Raw genomic sequence first — 26855 nt, forward strand, 5'->3', positions numbered from 1 at the left:
TAATGGTGGTAACTACTATTGCTAACATTTCAGGTGTTTATATTATTCCCAATTTTATTGCATACATAAACTCATATAGTTATTCTAATATGTTGGAATTGTTCTCAGTTAATTATAAATATGAATGTAATCAGGTACATATATAAATTAAAAGACGCTTACTCCTTGGAAGGAAAGTTATGACCAACCTAGATAGCATATTAAAAAGCAGAGACATTATTTTGCCAACAAAGGTCTGCCTAGTCAAGGCTCTGGTTTTTCCAGTAGTCGTGTATGGATGTGAGAGTTGGACTATGAAGAAAGATGAGCACCGAAGAAATGATGCTTTTGAACTGTGGTGTTGGAGAAGACTCTCGAGAGTCCCTTGGACTGCAAGGAGATCCAACCAGTCCATCCTAAAGGAGATCAATCCTGGGTGTTCATTGGAAGGACTGATGCTAAAGCTGAAACTCCAATACTTTGGCCACCTCATGCGAACAGTTGACTCATGGAAAAGACTCTGAGGCTGGGAAGGATTGGGGGCAGGAGGAGAAGGGGAAGACAGAGAATGAAATGGCTGGATGGCATCACCAACTCGATGGACATGAGTTTGAGTGAACTCCGGGAGTTGGTGATGGACAGGGAGGCCTGGCGTGCTGTGATTCATGGGATCGCAGAGAGTCGGACACGACTGAGTGAACTGAACTGAACTGAATATATTCCACAAAGTTTGCCATCTTATTTTTTTAGACAGTTGCTGGATGGATGGACAGCTTTCATTAAACCAGTGTGTATTTATACTAATGAAAGTAAGCTAGAGTAGTACTTCCTAACGTTTTCATAGAAGTGAGCCTTAGACAAGTGGTCTGAGGTCTTGGCTCCTGCAGCCTCCACCCAGGTCCCCTGAAGGCTGATGAGATCAGTAACCCTCCCTTCGGCAACTACCACTCTATTCTTGTGTACACCATATAAATGGAATCATACAACTATTGTCCTTCAAATAACTGGCTTATTTCACATAATGTCTTTAAACTGCCTGCCTTTTTAAGGCTGATACTCCATTGTGTACAAATACCATACTTTGTCTACTTACCCATCTTTGGACACCTGGATTGCTTCCACTTTGGCTACTGTGAATAATGATTCTATGAATTCCATTCCGTTCCATCGCTCAGTCGTGTCCGACTCTTTGCGACCCCGTGGACTGTAGCCTACCAGGCTTCTCCGTCCATGGGATTCTCCAGGCAAGAATACTGGAGTGGGTTACCGTTTCCTTCTCCAGATTCTATGAATATGGGCATGCAAATATCTGAGTCACTGTATTCAGTTCTTACAGGTACATACACAGAAGTAGAATTGCGGGACTGTATTGTAATTCTATATTTAATATTTTAAGGAAGCATTTTTCATAGTGCTTGTGAATATCATTTTACATTGCCACTAGCAATGCACAACAGTTCCATTTTCTTCATATCCTCTAAACATGTTATTTTCTGGAGGGTGTTTTGTTTTGGATAACAGCCTCCTTATGGATATGAATTCACTTTTTAAAAAGTGCACTCTAGTGGAAAACTTACCTGCTTGATTTCTCGTAACAGATCTGCATCTATGTAGTATCTTTCTTCAGATTTGACTGCTCCAAAGTGATTCTGCATCCTGATTTGGGACATCAGTTCATTTAGTCGGCCCTTAAAAATAATACTGAGTATTATAACTGCTCACAACAGCAACCATTTCTAAGAGAATGTTTTAAAAGGATGGATACTACTATAATTAAAGGGATTTTAATTCTCCTTTTGTACCTTATTTGAAACATTAATACAATCATACAATTAATACATGCCCAGAACATCATGATTAAGAGTCTACTTTAGAAAGCAAGTTTTAATTAAAAAGAACACGTACCTGGTCTCTTTGAAGACCAAGTAACATTTCTGAGCCACCTGAAACAAATTCTGGCTTTATGGTCTTACCTTAAACTGAGTAGGGGCATTTAGTTCACCCTGAATTGTATCCAGCTGAACTCGCAACTGCTCTTCATCAGCTTGGATGGCATATCCACTCTTCCTCTGAATTTCTTGTTTGATTAGGACCTACACAAAGAAAGCCCAACAATAGAATTATTTCTTTTCAGTTATACAGGTAATTTTATTACACATCAACTGTTGAAAGAAATTAGCTAAATACACTAACAATAGAATCATAACAGTTTAAGATTTGAATTATATTTGCCCATTCTTATTAGGCAAGTTAGATGAATTTACTTTTAATGACTACATAACTTTCATGATTAGCCAATAATTTAAGTATTCTTATATTGAGGTAGATATATTTTTCCTAGTTTTGACACTCTGAACAATGCTATAATAAACAGTTTTGTGTATATATATATATATATTATCTTTATTTAGTGGTATAGACTGCCATGAATTTGAGATTGCTGGGTTTAAAGGTAGGTGTGTTCAGTCTTCAGAAGCTGGTAAACTGCTTTCCCAAATATCCTAGCAACTTACATATTCATAAGACACACATAAGACTACCCTGTTATACCCTGTTAAACACATTTCTGTCAGCAATAGGTAATGACGTTTAAATTTTTTCCAATCTGATGAGTATTAAAGCATCACACGATTTTTCTTTAAAATCTGCATCCCCTTGATTGCTTTTTCTTTCTTGGACTCTTGGCTTCTGGGATCAGTTAGGATCTTAGTTCCTCGACCAGGGATTGAACCCGGACTCCCTGCAGTGGAAGTGAGGAGCTTTAACCACTGGACCACCAGGGGATTCCACCCCCACCTTGAATGTTGAAGGACCATCTTCCACCAGTTAAGAACTACTCTGCATCTGCCCTGTGAATTGCCTTCACATTTGCCTGTATTTCAATTGGGGTTTTAGGGGTCAAAATGTAGCACTTTCTTTGTAAGATACAAATATTAACACTACAACTAAAATCAGTGCTGTTTGCAAATTCACAATTTTCTTTTTCTAAAATCACTTGACTACTAACAAATGGCTTCTGTTTTCTTTTGCTCTACAAAATTTGTTAGTTAATTTTGTTTTATGGTTTCTGGTTACACATCTCTTCAATCCCTAGGTTGTTCACGCAGCTTCATAAATTTCTTAAGAGTTAAGTCTTTAATACCCCTTGTTTTTGTATATGGGCTTCCCTGTTGGCTCAGTTGGTAAAGAATCTGCCTGCAATGCAGGAGACCTAGGTTTGATCCCTGGGTTGGGAAAATCCTTTGGAGGATAGCATGGCAATCCACTCCAGTATTCTTGCCTGGAGAATCCCTGCGGACAGAAGAACCTGGAGCTAATTGGTATATGGTGTGATATAGTGGTCAAATTTTCCAGATGGATAGACAATTACTCTAGCATTATTAATTAAACCCACTGAATTGAAATATCACCTTTTTCATATCAAGATACAATGTGCATCTATTTCTGGATTCTCTATTCTGTTCTGTGGATCTTCATGTCCAATCTCACGCCAAGCCCATGCTAATTTGATTATAAGAACTTTAAAATAGTTTCTAAAATTTGATAAAGCAAGTCTGCTACACTATTTCTTGTTTTCCTGAATCTATTCTCAAAAGTTATCCTTATGTACTGAAAGATTTTAATCAATTTTTTTAAAGCTGTAATTCACTCTTAAAGTAGATATTTCCTAGAATATGGTTTATCTATCTGTGAAAACTTTAATTCCGATTGTATATTTTCCTCACAAATTTATTCCTAAGTATTTTACAGTTTTTTCATGATAATGAATGGAATACTCTTATTTCCTTGAATAGTATAAAGAAACACTGACTTTTTAAAACACTAACACTGATTTAGTAAAAAGAAACATTAAAAACCTCATATTTAGCCATCTTACCACATTCATTCTATTGTTTATTTCCTTGGGTTTTCTAGATACACAGTCATATCAGCAAAGAGAGAATCTCTTTTCATTGTTTTATACTAGTTTAATTACCCTGCTTATTTACAAAAACTTAAATATTTTCCTTCCATGTGTTGCTAGGATAAATTATGTTCATAGATCCTGTTACAGAACCAACCTTCCATTCCTGAAATTAACCTGAGTCAAAGTATATTCCTTTAAGAAAAAAATTACATTCCTTTAGAATTCTCTTATATTTCACTTAGATTTTTGCACTTGTCTTCTCTGGTCAGATTTACTGAGTTATAATCCACATACAACAAAATTCACCCTTTTTCAGGAGTACAGTTCTATGTATTTGGATGAACACAGGTTACCATCACCACAATCAAGATATAGAACATTTCTATCACCCAAAAAGTTCCCTCCTGCTCCTTGTAGTCTCCTCTCCCTTACCGCCTGCTCCTAGCAACTACTGATCTATTACATACCTCTCGCTGTGCCTTTTGCATGATATCATATAAATGGAATTATATCACATATAGCCTTTAAGTCTGGTTTGTTTTACTTAGTATAATCTGCACCTCTGTTAGAATTATCTGTTATAAATTTTTATTTTGGGGTACTAAACACTGATGTAAAATGCTGCAGCTGCTCTGGAAAAATAATTTGGTTATTGAAAAGGTTGAACACAGAGGTACACAATTGCCATCCTAGGTTTATGTATCCCAAGAGAAACAAAAGCATATATCCACACAAACACTTGTACACAAGTTTTAATAGTAACATTATTCAGAATAGCCAAAAAGTGGAAACAACCAAAATGTTCATGGATTGATGAAGAGATAAAATCTGTTAATCATACAATGAAATATTATTCAGCAATAAAACGCAAGTGCTGTTACATGCTACAACATGAATGAACGCTGAAAATATTATGCTGAGAAAGCCAGTCAAAAAATACCACATATTTAATGATTTCATTTACAAGAAGTGTTCAAAAATAGGCAAATCCATAGAAATGCAAAGTTGTTGCCTACGGCTAGGGGGTTTAGGATGAAATGGGGAGTAGCTGCTTATGGGCATGGCTTTTTTTTAATTTAGAGTGATGCGAATGTTCTAAAACTGTGGTGATGGTTGTACAAATTTGTGAATATACTAAAAATCAAGTAGGTGAATTGTATGGTATATGAATTATATCTCAAACTGTTAAAAAAAAACAGCTATATTTTTCTTTTTGTCTGAAATAAAGTAACTTTAGAATTAGTGCATTAATGTTTAGACAAATGAATCTATTTGACCTTTGTGCTTTTTCTGCTATTGGATCTTTAATAACTTTCCCAATTGCTTCTATGGTGTTTGTCTATTTAAGATTTTTTTTCTATAGGTCAATTTTAATAATTTCCATTTTGCTAGAAAATCATCTAACATCTAAATTTATTGCCCTGAATTCCACTGTAGTATTTTCTTATTCTCTTGTGTATGTATGTGGTATTATCTCCCTTCTTACTTCTAATTTTTCTTTTCTGTCTTTAGGCTCATGAGAGGAATCTTTTTTTCCTTCTTCAGATTCATATTTAGCCATTTTAATGGTCTTTTTAAAGAGACAGCTCTTCAACATATTCTTTCTACTGTGGTTGGTTTTTCCTGCCTCACTCACTCCACATCACCTATATTTCCCTCTCACTGGCTCCTTTTGTCTTCTCTTGACAATATTTTCCCTTGAGTACTAAGTTCTTTACTTTTTGCATCTTGTATCTTTAAAAAATGAAGTTTCTTAAGGCTATAAATTTCCACCCAAATTTCTGCTGTATACTGTTTGTTTCCGTGGTAATTTCAATGTCATGGTAAATTTCAAGCCGGTATTCATTCTTTCATTTCCTTGTTAGTTTGCAAGTTCTTTTGTTGTTTTTCATTCATTAAATTGTTATACTCGCTATTTTTACGAAAACTAGATATTAATGATCTGATGCATACTTTTGCTACATCATAAAGATGATTCATTTTCTCACTGCTTTCCTCCTACCCTCTCAATAAAATGCAAGTTTTAGAATATTTCACTTTCTTCACCCAATCCTCTCCAGAGATCTCACCTCAGAGTTCTAAGTTTTAATGAGAAAGTTTGATACTTTCGGACTATTATTTCCTTTTAGTCTTTTTTTTTTCCCATTGCAAAAATCCGTATTTAGCACTTCCATCATGTATATAGTCTTATAAAATGTTGGAAAAAAAAAAATCCAAATCACTACCTGTAAAGTTCTGTGGGAAAGGTCCATAAGTTTCCTCTTGTATTGTGCAATTTTGGCCATGGTTGTAGTTTGATTCTTCTGTAATTCACCAATGTCTTCAGATATTATCTGTTTAAAACAATTTTTTAAGGTAAATGAAGTATTACAACTATTTATTAAGTTCACTACATGCAAAAGGTGAGCCTGAGATTCATCTCTCAAAATATAAACTCCTTTAAATCTACTTTTATATTTCTTCCACTTTTGTACATCCAGAAGTTAAAACATACCATTCAAAAATTTCTTTAGAGCTCCAGGAACTTTAGTGATGAGCCAAAGTGTATAGAATAATAAAACATATTCTTTGGAAGTAATTAAGGAATTTGAATATTATGGAACAGAGCCAACAACCAGGCCATGAAAGTATAAAAGTTAAGATCTATAAAGTAACATGGAGGAGCCTTAAGAGACAATTAAATCTAACTACTTGAAGAAATTACAGTATACATTGTGCTTTCGCTCAGTCGTCTCTGAGCGACTCTATGGACTGTAGCCCGCCAGGCACTTCTGTCCATGGGGATTCTCCAGGCAGGAATACTGTGTTGGTTGCCATGCCCTCCTCCAGGGCATCTTCCCAACCCAGGGATCAAACCCAAGTCTCCTGCATTGAAGGTGGATTCTTTACCGTCTAAGCCACCAAGGAAGCCCTGTATAGTATACAGTCCAAGAGTAAATTTAACAGAATACTATGGAGAGATACACTCAGAGTGGACGGAGAAAGGAAGGATATTAATTACACAACTGAGACATTTTTATGTCTCTGCAGATATTTAATTTGTTCTTTACTTGGCCTAAAATCCTACTGTTCTACCTTATGAAAGTCTTAACCTTACAGAATGAGTTAAAATCCTAGTTAATTAAAGCTTCCCAATCAAAATTAACCCCATTATGATTGTTCCTATCATAACTAATCATTCTGTGACACTGGCTTATATTGAGATGATAAGAGGCTAAGAAGATTGTACAAGACATATTTTAGCATTTTTACCTATACATGTCACCTTTTAAGGAAACTTCAGTGCCAGGCCATGTTGAAGGGACACAATTAGGTGACTAAATTTTATATTATGTAACCCAGGCACCCTCTCCATCCCAATTTTGAAAAGTTTGCAGGACTTCTAGACAACAGGAGTAATTATTATTCTATAGCAGCAATAGTAAGAAAAAGAAATGTTACCACTCACAGTATTTATTGACAACACTAAAACAATCTAGAAATTAACCAAGAAAAAATGCCTACGATTTTTAAAATTTATTTTAAAACTATTACGAAAGACACAAGAGAAAAGGAACCTGTTCAAGATGGAATAACAAAATTATTAAGATTCAATTATATATTTAATGCAATTCAAACTAAAATTCTAGCATTTTGACAAACTCAATTATAAAACTGTTACAGAAGAATGAAAATCCATAAAGAGCTTTAAAAGAGTGAAAAGAACAAAGGCTGGAGATTGACTCCACCACATATCTTTAAAATATGTTGCAAAGCTGTAAGAGTAAAAAAAAATGTGAAACCGATTTAAGAACAGACTACATCACATACATACGGGAACTTGGTTTGGTAAATGCTTTGATAAATCATTGAGGAAAGTATCTGTGTTTTGTGGGTAACACTGGAAAAAATAAGCTACTATTTAGAAAAAGTTCATATCATATAGTGTATATAAAGTGAATTCCATGAGGACAGAAGACTCAACGGTGAAAGGTTAAACTCTACAAGAATAGAAAAAAAACTGTAGACTCTAAGACCTTGGATGAGGAATGATTTCTTAAGAAAATCCCCGAAAAAGAAGACAAAAGGCCAAAAAAACAATGGCTATCATTACATTAAAATTAAGATTTTCATAAACAACAAGACCCTACTTATGGCACAGGGAACTATATTTAATATTCTGTGATACACCAAAATGGAGAATATGAAAAAGAATATATATATAAATATAAATTAAACTGAATCACTTTGCTGAACAGGAGAAATTAACACAGCATTGTAAATAACAAAAGTCTTCAACTATGGACACTACAGACAGAATTAGCAGAGAAATAAAAAAGTAGGAGATTTTTGAAATGTTAGACGACGGATTAAAATCTGGAATAAAAGATGAACTGAAATTCAAAAAGAAAAGATATGCAGTCCATCAGAAAAACTGGCAAATGATATGAACAATTTTGATTCTAGACCAAATGACTAGATACGTGCCGCTCTCTCTTTCCTGTTGAAGATAGCTGTACAATGAACAGAATGCATGGGCAACCATCTGAGGACTCTGAATTTGAAGGACCACCGAACTAGCGGTGAGTTTACCATTATTTTGCCCTCAGTTTGGTTTCAACACAGCCCAAAACCTAGAAGTGGGCATCACGCTGATAACTCCAAGAAAAACCTATTACCTCTGGTGCAAGGAGATACGTTATGGTATACAAAGAAGTGTTTCTCACTTTTAACACTATTAATTTGGGCCAGATAATTCTTCATTGCAGTGGTACTATTCTGTACACTGTAGGATGTTTATCAGAATCCTGGCTTCTACCTGCTAGATAACTGTAGCACACACCACCACAACCACCACCCTCACCCAGCTGTAACAATCGAACAAGTCTCCAGATACTGCCAAGTGTGTCCTGGGGGACAAAATCACCACCACACACGCCAATGAGATCTACACTCAATCAATCACTAAAACAAATGATAGGTGAAATGACAATAGATTAAAAAGAATACTAAAAAATGTCCAAACAACCCAGAAGAAAACAAAAAAGAGGAAAGAAAAACAGAGTAAACAGTTAACAGTAAGATTGTAGGCCTAAATCTAAATTTTATGCTATCTACAAAAAAATTACTTCAAACATGATAAAGGTAAGTTAACAGTAAAAGGATGGAAAAGATACAAAATCACTAGTCAAAAGAAAGCCAGAGTGGCTTTATTTGATATCAGAGAAAGATGACTTCCAAGCAAAGATAACTGCTAAGCATAAAGAGGAACATAATGGTATATGCCAGGAAAATATAACAATCCCAGATACATACGTACCTAACAGCAAACCACCTAAAATATGTGAAAGGAGAAAAAAGACAAATCCATAACTACACCTGGAGACTTCAACTCTGCTCTTAAGATACAACTTGTAGGGCTTCCCTGGTCGTTCAGTGGTAAAGAATCCGCTTGCCAATGCAGGAGACATGGGTTTGATCCCTGATCTGAAAAGATCCCACATTTCACGGAGCAACCAAGCCCGTGCCTCACAAGAGAAGACACTGCAATGAGAAGTCCACATACCGCAAAACTAGAGAGTAGCCCTCGCTCTCTACCACTGGAGAGGCCCATGTAGCAGTGAAGACTCAGCAAAAATAAACAATAAAAAAAACAATTAGAAAAATCAACAAGAACTTAGAAGAACTGAGCAATCTATCAAATGGATCTCACTGACAACATCAGAGGACTCCAAGAATAGCAGGATACACATTCTTTTCATAGGTCTATGGATTAAAACCTTTACAAAGTTAAAAGAACTGAAATCATACAAAAGTTCTCTGACCATAACAGACTAGCTAACAGAATAAAAGGAAAATCTCCAAATGAAACATACTTGAAACATACTTGAAAATGAAACATACTTCTAAATAACCTATTAGTCAAAAACCACAACAGTCAAATACAACCATCAAGGGAAATAAAAAATATGGCACCTCCCTGGTGGTCCAATGGTTAAGATTCCAAGCTCCCAATGCAGGAGGCCTGGGTTCGATCCCTGGTCAGGGAACTAGGTCCTACATGATGCAACTAAGAGTTCACATGTCACAACTAAAGATCACACATGCCTCAAGGAAGATGGAAGATCCTGTGTGCCCCAACTGGGGCCCGACACAGACAAATAAAGTTAAATTTTAAAAAAAAATTTAATAAAAGATGACAAAACATTATCAAAATTTGGGGAATTCAGGTAAAGCAGTACTTAGAAGAAAATTAATAGCATCAAATGCCTTTATTAGAAGTCTCTACCCTAAGCTGCGACCTTAAGAAACTAGAAAAAGAAGAGAAAAATAAACCCAAAGCAAGCAGAATAAAGGAAATGGTTAAGAGCCAAAATTTATAAAACTGTAAACAGAAAACTAGGAAAAAAAAAACCAAGAACTTGTTCTTTGAAAAGATCAATAAAATGGACAAACTTCTAGCAAAACTGACAAAGATAAGCACAAATAATAGCTTCTTTGTCCTTACTTTCAAGAACTGGTCACACCCCATTTATAGTACTATGCACAACTCATTTTAAAAGTGATGCCAATAAATTCAGTGTACCTAGTCTAAGACAATCAATCTGATTTCAGTGTTGACCTTCTGGTGATGTCCATGTGTAGAGTCTTCTCTTGTGTTGTTGGAAGAGGGTGTTTGCTATGACCAGTGCGTTCTCTTGGCAAAACTCTATTAGTCTTTGCCTTGCTTCATTCCGTGCTCCAAGGCCAAATTTGCCTGTTATTCCAGGTGTTTCTTGACTTCCTACTTTTGCATTCCAGTCCCCTATAATGAAAAGGACATCTTTTTTGGGTGTTAGTTCTAAAAGGTCTTGTAGGTTTTCATAGAACTGTTCAACTTCAGCCTCTTCACCGTTACTGGTTGGGGCATAGGCTTGGATCACCATGATATTGAATGGTTTGCCTTGGAAATGAACAGAGATCATTCTGTCGTTTTTGAGATTGCATCCAAGTACTGCATTTTGGAATCTTTTGTTGACCATGATGGCTACTCCATTTCTTCTAAGGGATTCCTGCCCACAGTAGTAGATATAATGGTCATCTGAGTTAAATTCACCAATTCCAGTCCATTTTAGTTCGCTGATTCCTAGAATGTTGACTCTTGCCATCTCCTGTTTGACCACTTCCAATTTGCCTTGATTCATGGACTTAACATTTCAGGTTCCTATGAATATTGCTCTTTACAGCATTGGACCTTGCTTCTATCACCAGTCACATCCACAACTGGGTATTGTTTTTGCTTTGGATCCATCCCTTCATTCTTTCTGGAGTTATTTCTCCACTGATCTTCTATAGCATACTGGGTACCTGCCGACCTGGGGAGTTCCTCTTTTAGTATCCTGTCATTTTGCCTTTTCATACTGTTCATGGAGTTCTCAAGGCAAGAATACTGAAGTGGTTGCCATTCCCTTCTCCAGCCAAAGATGGAGAAACTCTATACAGTCAGCAAAAACAAGACCGGGAGCTGACTGTGGCTCAGATCATGAACTTCTTATTGCCAAATTCAGATGTAAACTGAAGAAAGCAGAGAAAACCACTAGACCATTCAGGTATGACCTAAATCAAATCCCTTATGATTATACAGTGGAAGTGAGAAATAGATTTAAGGGACTAAATCTGATAGACAGAGTGCCTGATGAACTATGGATGGAGGTTCATGACAATGTACAGGAGACAGGGATCAAGACCATCCCCATGGAAAAGAAATGCAAAAAAGCAAAATGGCTGTCTGAGGAGGCCTTACAAATAGCTGTGAAAAGAAGAGAAGCAAAAAGCAAAAGAGAAAACGAAAGATATTCCCATTTGAATGCAGAGTTCCAAAGAAAAGCAAGGAGAGATAAGAAAGGCTTCCTCAGCGATCAGTGCAAAGAAATAGAGGAAAACAACAGAATGGGAAAGACTAGAGATCGCTTCAAGAAAATCAGAGATATCAAGGGAAAATTTCATGCAAAGATGGGCTCAATAAAGGACAGAAATGGTATGGACTTAACAGAAGCAGAAGATATTAAAAGAAGTTGCAAAATACAACGAAGAACTGTACAAAAAAGATCTTAAAGACCAAGATAATCACGATGGCATGATACTCACCTAGAGCCAGGCATCCTGGAATGTGAAGTCAAGTGGGCCTTAGAAAGCACCACTATGAACAAAGCTAGTGGAGGTGATGGAACTGCAGTTGAGCTATTTTAAATCCTGAAAGATGATGCTGTGAAAGTGCTGCACTCAATATGCCAGCAAATTTGGAAAATTCAGCAGTGACCACAGGACTGGAAAAGGTCAGTCTTCATTCCAATCCCAAAGAAAGGCAATGCCAAAGAATGCTCAAACTACCACACAATTGCACTCATCTCACACGCTAGTAATGCTCAAAATTCTCCAAGCCAGGCTTCAGCAACATGTGAACTGTGAACTTCCAGATGGTCAATCTGGTTTTAGAAAAGGCAGAGGAACCAGAGATCAAACTGCCAACATCCAATGGATCATGGAAAAAGCAAGAGAGTTCCAGAAGAACATCTATTTCTGTTTTATTGATATGTGAAAGCCTTTGACTGTGTGGATCACAATAAACTGTGGAAAATTCTGAAAGAGATGGGAATCTCAGACCACCTGACCTGCCTCCTGAGAAATCTGTATGCAGGTCAGGAAGCAACAGTTAGAACTGGACATGGAACAACAGACTGGTTCCAAATAGGAAAAGGAGTACGTCAAGGCTTTATATTGTCACCCTGCTTATTTAACTTATATGCATGAGAAACGTTGGGCTGGAAGAAGCACAGGCTGGAATCAAGATTGCCGGGAGAAATATCAATAACCTCAGCTATGCAGATGACACCACCCTTACTAAAAAGCCTCTTGATGAAAGTGAAAGAGGAGAGTTAAAAAGTTGGCTTAAAGCTCAACATTCAGAAAACTAAGATCATGGCATCTGGTCCCATCACTTCATGGGAAATAGATGGGCAAACAGTGGAAACAGTGTCAGACTTTATTTTCGGGGGCTCCAAAATCACTGCAGATGGTGACTGCAGTCATGAAATTAAAAGATGCTTACACTTTGGAAGGAAAGTTATGACCAACCTAGATAGCATATTAAAAAGCAGAGACATTACTTTGCCAACAAAGGTCCGTCTAGTCAAGGCTATGGTTTTTCCAGTGGTCATGTATGGATGTGAGAGTTGGACCATAAAGAAAGCTTAGCACTAAAGAATTGATGCTTTTGAACTGTGGTGTTGGAGAAGACTCCTGAAAATCCCTTGGACTGCAAGGAGATCCAACCATCCATCCTAAAGGAGATCAGTCCTGGGTGTTCATCGGAAGGACTGATGCTGAAGCTGAAACTGCAATACTTTGGCCACCTCATGCGAAGAGTTGACTCATTGGAAAAGACTCCGATGCTGGGAGGGACTGGGGGCAGGAGGAGAAGGGGACGACAGAGGATGAGATGGCTGGATGGTATCACCAACTGGATGCACATGAGTTTGGATGAACTCCGGGAGTTGCTGATAGATAGGGAGGCCTGGCGTGCTGCAATTCACGGGGTCGCAGAGTCGGACATGACTGAGCTGAACTGACTGAGTCTAAGATAAGGCCTGGGTATCATGTAACATTCAAAATCCATGTTGGAATTTTCAGCCAGAGAAAATAAGAAGAAGAAAAAATGACTGCACAACCACCTAAATAAATAATTAAAAAAAAAAAAAAGAAAAATGATCATGATGTTCAAATACCTATAGGGATGTCATAGGAATATAGTGGTTACCTAGAAAGAATGCCTGAGAAAATGCATATAAATTATAGTAAGACAGATTTTGAGTCAATGTAAGAAAGAGAACCAGCATCAATCAGAGCGAGCTGACAAAGAAATGGGCTGCTTCAAAAACAGAAGTGCTTCATTACACAAATAGAGTCTGAATGAATATCTAAATAGGAGTTCCACATGACTTGGAGGTGACCTCTAGAACCTTTAGGCATTTGATTACAAAAGTCTACTTTAAAAATATTAAGATTTAAGCATTCAGTAATTTAAAATTTGCTTCATTAACCTATTATTACAATGCACTATGATGACACAATCATAATTGTAGCCCTCATTTTCATAAGGCCCCATAAATAAAAGTGTTTAAAAAAATAATCTTTTAAATTCCAGCCAAAGAATCCATAAGTCTAATTTATTTGCTAAAGTCAACAATTCTAAACTCATTGTTAAATCAGATTTACATGATTTTTGGAGGTTCTATAAATAAGTTGTGTAAAAGTATAATTGTTAATTTGTAGTATACACTATACTGTTTCCCATAAGACAAAACAGTAACTAAAACACATGGTAAGAACAAAGGTCTGTAATCCCTCTACTCCTCCTGGGGCCAGAGAACGAAGCTAGATTCTTACATCTAATCTGGTCTGATGCTGCTTAGTCATCTGATCTTGAACCTTCAGTCTTCGAAGAAGTTCTTTGAAACCCACCATTGGTACAGGAATTAACCTGAAGAAACACAAATGGTCACTTTTCAGACCAAAGCCTTTATTATTACAAAATGCAAGGTAAGGGTTTCATAATAACATTTCTGTAATTCACATTTCTAGGGTTAAAAGGCAGATCTATGAGTATGAAATCAAGTGTTACACCACAGAGATTTCATCCAACCTCATTTTATGAGTGAGGAAATACAGTGTGGTCAAAAACTGCAGTATTAAATGCAAATACATAATTAGGGCACTATGACTCAGATTTTAATCTTTTCACCACATGATGCGGCCTGATTATAATCAACACTCTTTAAAAAGGAATGAAAAGGAAGATAAACTCACTCTAAATTTAAGAATTATAGTTAACAGCTTGCATCTGCTTCCCTGGTAGTAAATATTAGTTTGAATATAAAAACAAGATGAAGATACACTTACTTTTCAGAATCAGGGTTATCCACCTTGGCTTGTTCCCAGATAATAGGGTCAACACCTAGCATAAAAAAGAAACATTTTTTTTAAAAGGAACTATTTCCCATTATTATAATATTTGTATGGGAAAGGCCCTCCTATGGTGAGACACAAAACCTAAAATCTATAATGAAAAATGATTGTCAAATATGACCATAACAAGAAGAAAAAATTGTTTTGTAGGATACAGCTAAAAAAAAAAAGTACCTCAAAAGCAAGTATCTATAATAGGATAATAGATTAATCTCCAGAATATAGGAAGAGCTCCTCTAAATCACAAAGACAAAAAATTTAATAGAAAATGGGCAAAGAACATGAATAGGTAATTCACAAATATTATAAACGTGGCTAATAGGCTATGGTTTTTCCAGTGGTCATGTATGGATGTGAGAGTTGGACTGTGAAGAAAGCTGATCGCCGAAGAATTGATGCTTTTGAACTGTGGTGCTGGAGAAGACTCTTAAGAGTCCCTTGGACTGCAAGGAGATCCAACCAGTCCATTCTAGAGGAGATCAATCCTGGGTGTTCATTGGAAGGACTGATGCTAAAGCGGAAACTCCCAATACTTTGGCCACCTCATGCAACGAGTTGACTCACTGGAAAAGACTCTGATGCTGGGAGGGATTGGGGGTGGGAGGAGATGGGGATGACAGAGAATGAGATGGCTGGATGGCATCACCAACTCGATGGACATGAGTTTGAGTGAACTCCGGCAGTTGGTGTTGGACAGGGAGGCCTGGCGTGCTGTGATTCATGGGGTCACAAAGACTCGGACACGACTGAGCGACTGAACTGAATATACAAAAAGCTGGTCAACTTTAGTAATAGGGAAATGCAAATGAAAGTATTAACTTTTTGTCAAAAGAGTGGAAAAATTAAAAAGACTGATTATCTCCATTGTTGGCAAAAATAGAGCAGAATGAGAAAACTTTAGAAAAATAAAAAATGTGAGGAAAACTAACACATTCCTATTATGAATGTAAATGGCTAAACTTGCTCTGGAGGGCAATTTGGCAGTACCTAACAACAATACCCGGAGAAGGCAATGGCAAGCCACTCCAGTGTTCTTGCCTGGAGAATCCCAGGGAAGGGGGAGCCTGGTGGGCTTCCGTCTATGGGGTCACACAGAGTCGGACACGACTGAAGTGACTTAGCAGTAGCAGTAACAATACCAGAGAAGGCGATGGCACCCAACTCCAGTACTCTTGCCTGGAAAATCCCATGGATGGAGGAGCCTGGTCGGCTGCAGTCCACGGGGTCGCGAAGAGTCAGACATAACTGAGCGACTTCACTTTCACTTTTCGCTTTCGTGCACTGGAGAAGGAAATGGCAACCCACTCCAGTGTTCTTGCCTGGAGAATCCCATGGACAGAGGAGCCTGGTGGGCTGCCGTCTATGCAGTCGCACAGAGTCGGACACGACTGAAGCGACTTAGCAGCAGGAGCAACAACAATACATAAAGTACTGCCGACCCTCTGATATCTGCAGAGGGTGGGGTTCAGGACCCACCCCACTTCCTGGGGATGCTCACGTCCCTTGTAAAAAAGGGTATAGTATTAATAATATTTGCATATAACCTACATCCATCCTACCATACACTTTAAATCACTTGTGGGTTACTTATAATACCTAACACAATGAAATGCTATGAAAAAGCTGCCAAGGTGTAGCAATTCAAGTTTTGTTTTTTGGAACTTCCTAAAATTTATTTCCTGTTTTGGACCTGTGGTTAGTTGAAGGTGCAGACGTGGAACCTGCAGATGTGGAGCCCCCGGATACAGAGGGCTGACTGTATACATAATCTTGACTTTAAAATTTCACTACCAGGAATCTATTCTAAAAAAAAAAATACATTCCTGTGCATTTTAAGACAAGTACACAAGGAGGTTAATTGTTACATAGTTTATAGTAGTGCAAAAGTAGAAATAGCCTAGAGGTTAAATACAGTAAGGTACATCCACAGTATTCCATGCAGTTTTTTAAAAAGAGTAAGATTTCTTTATCTTTATGTACTGATTTATCTTTATGTACTGACATGGAAAGCAGAAAGGCAGGTTGTAGTAAATGTGTAGTTCAGAATTCCTTTTTCAAGGACTTTATATATAAATACAGACAGAAATGCTGACATTAAAATCACAGATAAAGGACTGATAAAGTTCAATAAATTATTAATAGTAGTTACTTCTGCAGAAGAGAGGTAAAGATCTTTCACTCAGTCAATTAAGATATGCCATCTGGAATCTTACGGTGAGAACACATTCAGGTTTTACTTGAATACTCAGTTAAAATAAGAGATAAGCTAGACAAAAATAAAATATTAAGACTGAATTATCTTTGGGTAGATGGATTATGGGCTATTTTTCTTTAGTTCATCATTGCCCAACAAAATTTCTAACAAACATAATTAGTTATACAAAAAAATTAAATGAATAAGTACAATAAGAACATTCAAACCTATGTCCCAAATAAGCAGATGTGACAGGATGACACTGGTTTCATTAACATTAATAACAAAGCAACAGCTCCCAAAATAGAGGAAGCATGTATTTCCAAACTTTTCATTTCCTCAACCCCATGACTCTGGAGACATACCAGCAGGAGGATTTTGTAAAAGCTGCTTGATCTGTGCAGGAGAAAGCTCTGTTCTAGTCATAGAAAGGGTTACACCAAGTTGCTGCAATTGTGTTTTAATATTAGCTTGTTCAAAATGGGCATACAGTGTTGTAGCTGGAACTCTTCTTGAAGTACCATTTGGAGAACGCTCAACAACATAAATGACAACTTCTGTCCTGGGGGAAAGATAACCAAGTTATAGAATACAGGGCATATAACTCACAGTCACAAATATTAACGCAGTATGTGATTTTAGAAGGGTGCTAGCTCAATTCAGAAATGAGACAGACAATATTATCTGTAAAGGTATGTTTAGCTGCAAGTCCTATTTTAATTTTTTTCCCCACCAGAATCAAGAAGTACTTTGGAGATTCTGTTGAAACTTAACGGTTGCTTCATTGCAGTTTATAGAACAAAAAGTAAAATCTGATTTCAGTTACTATATCTCACTAATAATTCTTCTAACCCAAAATATTCTAAAGCAAATGTCTTGCCACTAAGTATGACAATTATACACAGGACAAGGGAAGTTAATAATATTTATCCATGAATGAACATGAACAGTAATCAGTTAAAACATTGCAGTAACATCTTTGTGGCCCCTGATTTGCACACAGCCACAATTAATGTTTCTAAGTGAAAATTCACTGGAAAAGACTCTGATGCTGGGAGAGATTGGGGGCAGGAGGAGAAGGGGACGACAGAGAATCAGATGGCTGGATGGCATCACTGACTCGATGGATATGAGTTTGAGTGAACTCCGGGAGTTGGTGATGGACAGGGAGGCCTGGCGTGCTGTGATTCATGGGGTCGCAAAGGGTCAGATACGACTGAGCGACTGAACTGAACAAGTTAAGAAACCCAAGATTAAGAAAAAGACTTTTAAATAAATGTTTCTATGAACACTGAAGAATCACTAGCTGAAAAATAATACTCTGCTTTGAGATTTAATTTGTGCTTTAACAACAAAAACAGTAACAGTGTTGATCACTCTCTTTGAACCAAGGTACACAGAAACATACAGTACATTTAATGTATACTTACTGATCATCTGGCAATGTTTTAATACCCTCTACGTTTACAGTAAGGGTCTGGTTTCCTCCCAAAACTTTATGCAATGATTCTACCAATTGCTGTTGCTGGCTTCGAATATCTGTTTCTTTTTTGTTGAAAACTAAAACCACTAGCCCATCTTCATCTTTATTATTGGGCATGCAACTATAACCTACAGCCTGTGGAATGACAAAACAATATCAAAAACATGTACAGATCTCAAATCAAGTGTTTAACATTAACAGCCTACTATCTGCTAAAATGGGAAAAATAGCTTAATGTCTGGTAATGAAGGAACTATATAATGATTCTTTCCGCCACTCTGTGCCCTAGGAGGTCACAAGATTACAAAGAGAAACTTTCTTACCCAAGAATAACATAGATAGTGAAAATAAAATTTTCTCTCCTACAGAGTAACTAAATAGTTTTCTCCTCTGAAAAACTGATCCCCATTGTTGGGTTTTTTAACACTGTGGAAACCACTCTGCATGCCATAAAAATGACTGCCAAAGTCATGGATCAAAACGTAACTTACTTTTTACTATCTATCTGACTCATGGAATCTTAAGCAAAGTTTAAAGATATATAAAGAAATGATTTACTAAATAAATACTTATAAAGTACCATAATAACACCATCAACTTATAAATGCTACAAAGAATGTCTACATTATTTTATGGTTTCATATAATATAGAACAGGTTAGCTGTTTACATAATTCATTAAATATGACAAACTATACTTTTCTAAAGAATTATTCTTTTAGGCAGAAGTCTTTTTTCTCTTTTGTTATCATTTATAATACAATTTTTAAAAAAGAATCTAAACTCACTTTAGATTACTTCATTATGCATTTTACCATATGTATATTAATATAGCATTATAAAAAAATTAAATTGTTATATTCAACCTATGTCTACTACATATCTCTTAGTATTAAAATTTAAACTATGTACACTCGAAAGACATATTTTCTTTTTGCAGAGTGATGAGATAGAGATATTCTCTAAAAAGACAGGTTGGTCCCTTTTTGTTCTTTAGCCATGTTTAAAGGTCTAATTTCCAGCCTTGCAATTCCAAACACCGGCTTATACACACAATGATTAGGTTTAAGAGGCTGACACAGGCCAACAAAACTTGAAGAATATGGGAATATGTAATGATTCCTTCCACCAATCTGTGCTCTAAGGTCACATAATTATAAAGAGAAACCTTCTTTCTTACCCAGGAACAACATAAACCTAGAGAGTAAAATTAAAATTTCCCTGGATTGCCACATAAACTGAATTATAATACGTTAATTTTTTATGAAAAATACATCACCAAGCTGAACTAAATACTCTCACTGACTGATGAGCAGAATGTCTAAGAAGTTCAATTCAAACAAGAAAGTTGTTTGGTAGGCGTGGAATCAGAACAAAGAAAATGGACCATATTGTTGTAATGGCTTTTGCATCCAGCTAAATTCTAGTTTTGGGTCTCCCCTTTATAGGTACCAAGCAGACCATTTAACAATTTTCCTGTTAAAAACGTCACTCTAGTCACTTTTCTTTAGTCATATCCTAGTCATCTCAATCACACACACATAAGAAATTATTCAACTTTATCTCAATTTTTGTATAATTTTATCTCTATACTTTTAAAACAAAAGTGTTACTGTACCATGTTCAATGAGTACTTAAAAAAAAAAACAAGCAATTGTTTCCTTAGTATTATTTTAATCCAAATATCACATTCTCTCAAACACTCTTCAAGTGATGATCAAAAGCAGTATCGATACCTTAAACCGGCAAAAGGGATTTTCTAGTGTGAATTCCACGGGTGGAATGTTATTGTTGAAATATCCTTTTCCTGTTCCCCAGAAGGCTTGTAGTTGATTCCATTTTGCCAAAATAGCATCTCTCTCATCTCCCAGTAGTGTTGGAGCAGAAAGGGCACTTGCAGTATTTATCAGCTGGTTGGACTGGGCAGGAGCTTGTGTAGGCTGACTGAAGAGACCACCTAATGCTAAAAATTTACCCCAAAATTAGTTTTTTTTTAATCTATCAATTCAGATCCTAGATACAATTAGCAGAATAAACCCTGTCACAACCTTGCCCCAAAAGATCCACATCTTAATCCCCAGAATCTGTAAATATGTTACCTTGCACAGAGAAAGGGACTTTGCAGATATGATTCAATTAATTAAGCTGAGACCATTCTGGATTATCAGAGTGAGTTCAACATAATATAAGCATCCTTAGAAGGGAAGAGGAAGGTCAGAGTCAAAGTGAGATTTGCAGATGCTATGCTGCTCGCTTTGAAGATGGGGAAAGGAGCTATAAGCCAAGAAATGCGGGCTCCAGAAGCTGGACAAGGCAAGGGAATGGATTCTCTCCTAGAGCCTTCAGAAGTAATGCAGTCTTCTCAGTGCCTTGATTTTAGCTCAGTGAAACTTATTTCTGGTTTTCTGATCTCCAGAACTGTAAGGTAGTATGTTTTAAGTTACAAAGCTTGTGAGACTTAGCTACAGCAATAATAGAAAACTAATATGCTAGGACAATCTTTATAATGTCAAACTGGCATGTTTAATATCATCTTAATGCAACCAGTTCCATTAGACACAAATTAGATTCATGATATTAATTCTAGACCCACACCAAAAAAAGGTTAAAGTCTGTGAAGTTGCAAAATTATTTTTTAAACAACATTTACTACTGTTATATTTATACAATATATACAAATTGGAGGACACAAAATAAGCAAAAAGAATAATTATATCAATGTTATGTAGTATCAGCTTAATAAACAATTTCCTTTTCTTAGTGCAAAGAAATATACAGTGAAAAAAAATCAACAAATGGACAAATCCTAAGCTAAAGCTTTAGCTGGCTGTGTAACTTTAGACATAACTTTCATTCATTCTTGCACCATGTATTCATTCAACAAATATTTATTGAATACTTCCTAAGTGTCAGACAGAGAGGCAAAAACTAAGGATATGGTGGTAAACAAGACTGGTTCTTTAAACAAACTGAGCACATCAAACAAACATTCACAGTTGTGATAAGTGCCTCAAAGAAGTAGAGGCTCTGAGAGTCCTAAATGAGGGAGCTAATCAAGCCTGGGGCAGGAGGGTCAAGAGAACGCTATTCCATTAGAACTTCAGCTAAGGTCTAAAAGAAGTAGTCAGTCAGGCCAGGGGTAGCAGCAAAGAATAAAAGCATGTGCAAATCTCTGTGTCAAAGAAGAGGGGGAGATGAGCTGGCAAAAGGAATACGGAATACTAAACAAAAGGGTAGGAGAAAAAAAAAAGATCAGACTATCACTGAAGCTGAGGGCTCACACTAGCCAAAAATGTGACAATCTCAGCATCAAAAGAATAATGAATGTAACCAACTCAAACATATTCAATTTATTAATTTCATGCATTCAAAATGATAATTTTTAAAAGTAAAAGTAAAAAATTTAGAAAACTCTCAACTCCTTGGATACCACTGGAAATAATCAAGAACCAAAAACTTCTTACAAATACTATCAATTAAAAAGAAAGAATTTATTATGCCTTTCCTACACAAATTCTATTTCAGGGTGACCAAGCAGTCTTGGGGGGAAAAGGAATGAAGAAAAACTCCTTTTACAGAAGAATTTCAGTGTGGAAGACAGGGCGGGAATTAGAAAGTCACCATTCTGCAGCTCCTAATAAAGTAACTGATTGAGGTGACGACCGTCAGTTAACGAAACCAACAGGTTAAAGAATGATGGGGGACTTTGTAGATTAGCTCTCACCACCTGAACCAACTGGTCAACCTTGGCATCTCCAAAGGAGACAGCCTCTGAACAGGAGGCACACAGCACCACTTGCAGAGTATTCATGCTAAAAAGTCAAACTTAACTCTTTATTACCTAAAAGCTAACTTCATTCACCAGAAATATGGGGCATAAAGTTAAATGATTCTACAAGGAAACAAAGAAATCTAGAATAGGGGATATTTCACAGAACAACTGGTTCAGTATCTTCAACAATTCATGAGCCAGGTTAAAAAAAAAAAAACGAAACCTTAAGTAAGAAACTATCTATACTAAAAAGAATTCTCTATACTGACATAACAAGAAAGTAAATGTGTGACTTTGTTTGGATCATGATTTCAACAAGCCAACTGAAGAAAACTTGACTGAGACATAAGGGGAAATCTGATTAAGACCTGAGTATCAGATGATACCAAGGAGTTGTGAGTTGGAATGACTCTGTGGTTTTAAAGAGAAAAATACAGTAAAGCAGTAAAATAAGGGTGAAATGATAAGTTTGGGGTTTGCTTTACAGTACTTCAGCAATTAAAAAAAAAAACAGACGAGGAAGAAGGAGATAGAGAAAACAAATGTGGTAGATTCTGATTTTTGTTCAATCTATTTGGTAGACCATGAGGTCATTTTACTATTCTATTTTTGTATGTTAGACTTTTTCACAATTCAAGAACAGTGGATGTTCACTGGATTTTAGAAATTAATGACCTTAATTAGTTAAGGTCATTCCCTGATGGCTAAGATGGCAAAGAATCTGCCTGCAATGTGGGAGACCAGGGTTCGATCGCTGGGTCAGGAAGATCCCCTGGAGAAGGGGATATAATACCCACTCCAGTATTATTGCCTAAAGAATTCCATGGACAGAGGAACCTGGTGGGTTACAGTCCAGGAGGTTGCAAAGAGTCAGACACAACTGATCAACTAACACACACACTTGATTGGGTAAAGAAAGAGTTTAGAAACCAGTGTGGTCTAAGAGGTAACAGAAGATAGCAGCAGGGGATCCCATTCTTTTACATCTGTTCCAAGTAGATTATGAAGGGGAGAAGAGTGATAGGCAGCAATAACTTAAGTGAGATGTGAAATAAAAGTTGTTTTGTTTTCACTGTTTAAAGAAAAAAGAAATTTCAGAATGTTTAAATGTGGATGAGAATAATCCTTGGATAGAGAAGCTGAAGACTTTTTTTTTGGTGGGGAGTAAGAGGTGGAAAGTGGCACGGGGTTGCTGGGAAAAATAATCCACAGCACAAGGGGCCCCAGAAGATGGAAGATATGAGATCCAAAGCACAGGCGAAGAGGAAAGAATGGATACAGGAGATAGATAAACTAGGTTTGGCAATGGGCAGCTGAAGGAATTACCATGAGGGCTTCTATTTTCTCTTTGAAGTAGAGGTCAAGGCCATTTGCTAAAAGTGAGAACAGAGAAATTTGAGATTTGAAGAGAATAAAGGTTTAAAATAACTTATAGAAAGCAGGAGAATAATTTGAAAATAGAAACTTCACAGGATTACCAAGCAATGTTGAGGGCCCAACTTGGGTTGGTGATTAAGAATTTGGAGGTACCATTCAATCTCCTGTACTGTATGATTTTCTCAGGTGGTATCTAGATAGATATCGGGCTTACACAGGCTTCAGGTTGTTCTTGCAGGGAAACATGATACAAGGATAAGGCAGTTTAGCATCTTGGTAAGAGTGACTGAAATGGAAGGACAAGGACTCTTAAGCTAGTTAGAAAGAACAGTGAAGGAGCTGACTGAAGTGTAGAAAGTGTCGGTGGTCTAAAAATCAGAACAAGGTCTAAGAACAGCTATGTTGAAAGTACCTGAAAAGGCAGGCTTAAAGAGCAAAGGTTGTGGGATGTTTACATTAGTCAATTATGAAATTAGAACAGTTTCAGATGTTGCCAAAGTCCAAGGTAAGAATTATGGCTAAACTGAAATGGAGGTCTTCAGAATGAAAGGTAGATGGTATGACTGTCTGAGTACATAGGTATGTGAATGCTAAAATAACTCAGATTGACAGCACAAGTCGAAAAGCAAAACTCAGAAGAAGAAAAAGATAGCGCTAAGTCGTGTCCAACTCTTGCAATCCCATAAATTATAGCCTGCCTGGATCCCCTGTCCATGGGATTCTCCAGGCAAGAATACTGGAGTGGGTTGCCATTTCCTTCTCCAGGGGAACTTCCGATTCAGGAATTGAAACCAAGTCTCCTGCACTGCAGGCAGATGCTTTACTGACTGAGCCACTGAGCAAAACTCAGAGCCAGCTGCCAAAGTGTTCAATGAATAAGAAGTACTGTCCAGGAAGTCAGCAGATAACCGAGATTAGGCATATCAGAGACAGTGTAATCAGACAGCAAGCACCTCGTACAAACAGTTTTTAAAAAATGATGCAAAAGTTTCACAATCTTTGCACAGTAAACTCAAACTCCTTACCAACAGCAGGTCCCAAATTCACCACACTGTGCCAGGCATTCATGCCTTTGTCAATGTTAGTCCTCTGCCTAGAATACGCTTTTCTGACTTTATCCAACCATCTAAGTCCCTTAAGAGTCGACTTTTCCTCTACATTCCAAAGCACTTTATATGGTGTATTTTAGTGCTTTAACACATATATTTTTTATAACTGAATGTTTATTAGACAATCTAATTGAAAGTTTGTTATTCTATCTCCTTACAGACTGTGAACAACCTTATAAACCCAGTATATATACCTTATATACCCAGAGTCTTGACATAACAACACACTTAGAGGAGAATGAGCCCTTTTCCTGAAAATGAACAGCACCAGATTCAAACTCCCATTTTTCTGAGGAAAAATAAGTGTAACTACAATAACATAGCTGAAGAGACTTCATGTCAAGAAACAAAGAAAACCCTTCATTTTTCCTTTCTTCTTCTTAACTATTAGGATTTCCATCTAACTTCCTATTGTTGCAGGAGGAGAGTAGAAAGATATATTACTTTCTTATAACACAAGAATGAAAATTTCTATTTTCTTCATTTTATTGGTTAATAATTCTTGAAATTCATGTTTAATAAGATACTAAGCTTCAATGACTGAGTAGGGCGAATTCGAGCCAATCAATCGAAGTCACCTAAGAAAAATGAAACAAAAGTGATTTTAGGAGGTACCGGCCTGCAGAAAAGCAAATGGAGCATTACAGAGGAAATCAAAGAACCTGAACCTGTTTTACTGTACATTTCAGAAGACGTATGGACAAGGCACAATTTTCTCAGTTACCTCTCTCCATCTATAAAATGGAGGTAATAAGAATTCTATTTCATAGAGTTCTTGTGATAATTAAATATACTAATCCATACAAGATAAAGGGCTTCCCTGGTGGCTCAGTTGTAAAGAATCTGCTTACAATGCAGGAGAATCAGGTTCAATCCCTGGGTCAGGAAGATTTCCTGGAGAAAGGAATGGCTACCCACTCCAGTATCCTTGCTTGGAGAATTTCATGGACAGAGGAGCCTGGTGGGCTACAGTCCATGGTGTCGCAAAGAGTTGGACACAACTGAGCGACTAAGCATATAAGCATACATATACACATACAAGATAACTCTGGAACATACTGCCACACCAGCTAGTAAGGAAGCTGCTGCTGCTGCTAAGTCACTTCAGTTGTGTCTGACTCTGTGTGACCCCCACAGACGGAAGCCCACCAGGCTCCTCTGTCCCTGGGATTCTCCAGGCAAGAACACCAGAGTGGATTGCCATTTCCTTCTCCAATGCAGGAAAGTGAAAAGTGAAAGTGAAGTCGCTCAGTTGTGCCCAACTTGTAGCAACCCCATGGACCGCAGCCCACCAGGCTCCTCCGTCCATGGGATTTTCCAGGCAAGAGTACTGGAGTGGGGTGCCAGTGCCTTCTCTGAGTAAGGAAGTTATCAGACTAATTCTACACTTGTGTACCAACATGACTTGGGAACCAACTTGAAGAGGCATACGCTGGCTAAAGATGGAACAATTTAAACATCAATACGGAAAACAGCAATGGACTGAAAAATGTCAAATAATTGAAATACTTCAGTTCCTGACATTTAAAAAAAAGGTTACCTTTGGAGAAGGATAGGGAACCAAATCTTTATTTTGAAAGCTAGGAATAAAGGGAAAGAATTATTCAAATGGTAGATGAGGAGAAGTTTCTCTTTATAGAAGTATTTCAACAAATAAATGGAAAAGGAAGCACACAGCTGGAATAATACCATTTGGCAACCCGCAATGAATTAATGGATCTTGGTAATCATCACCAATGGTAACATCACAAAAAATAGAGACAATGACATTATATGCTTCTTGATAAAAAAAAAAATACAACATTTATAAAGTAGTCTTGCAAACAAATAAAAAACTGAATGATCAATATAAATAACCCCTTAGATCCAACCTAATTTACAAGAAATACAGAGGACAAAGGTATGTTAACTATACAAAAGGAATGCAATCATAAAGTCCTGACTGTCAACCGCTATAGGACAAATGATCTGATTTCATCAACAAACTGAAAAATAAAAAAGAAAACTAAAAAGGGGGACTTACAGAGATTTAAGACAAATGAAAGTGAATAA

General features: G+C 36.8%; 1 protein-coding gene across 2 annotated transcripts in view; it reads right to left on the bottom strand.

Annotated features, from left to right (window-relative positions):
• The window catches only part of NUP54 (nucleoporin 54), a 32824-nt gene that overhangs the window by 1440 nt on the left and 4529 nt on the right, over positions 1 to 26855 (bottom strand). For both annotated transcript variants that reach the window (XM_088836400.1, XM_055434113.2), the window contains 8 exons: positions 20282 to 20508; positions 18494 to 18681; positions 17429 to 17625; positions 14804 to 14858; positions 14291 to 14384; positions 6112 to 6219; positions 1953 to 2072; positions 1557 to 1667 (listed from right to left, as the gene is read on the bottom strand). In XM_088836400.1, the coding sequence (XP_088692526.1) occupies positions 1557 to 1667; positions 1953 to 2072; positions 6112 to 6219; positions 14291 to 14384; positions 14804 to 14858; positions 17429 to 17625; positions 18494 to 18681; positions 20282 to 20508 (1100 nt within the window). The remainder of the gene's footprint in view (positions 1 to 1556; positions 1668 to 1952; positions 2073 to 6111; positions 6220 to 14290; positions 14385 to 14803; positions 14859 to 17428; positions 17626 to 18493; positions 18682 to 20281; positions 20509 to 26855) is intronic.

The sequence above is a fragment of the Moschus berezovskii genome, chromosome 5 (genome assembly GCF_049115385.1).
Source record: "Moschus berezovskii isolate FMDL1 chromosome 5, NW_MosBer_1.0, whole genome shotgun sequence".
Lineage (NCBI taxonomy): Eukaryota > Metazoa > Chordata > Mammalia > Artiodactyla > Moschidae > Moschus > Moschus berezovskii.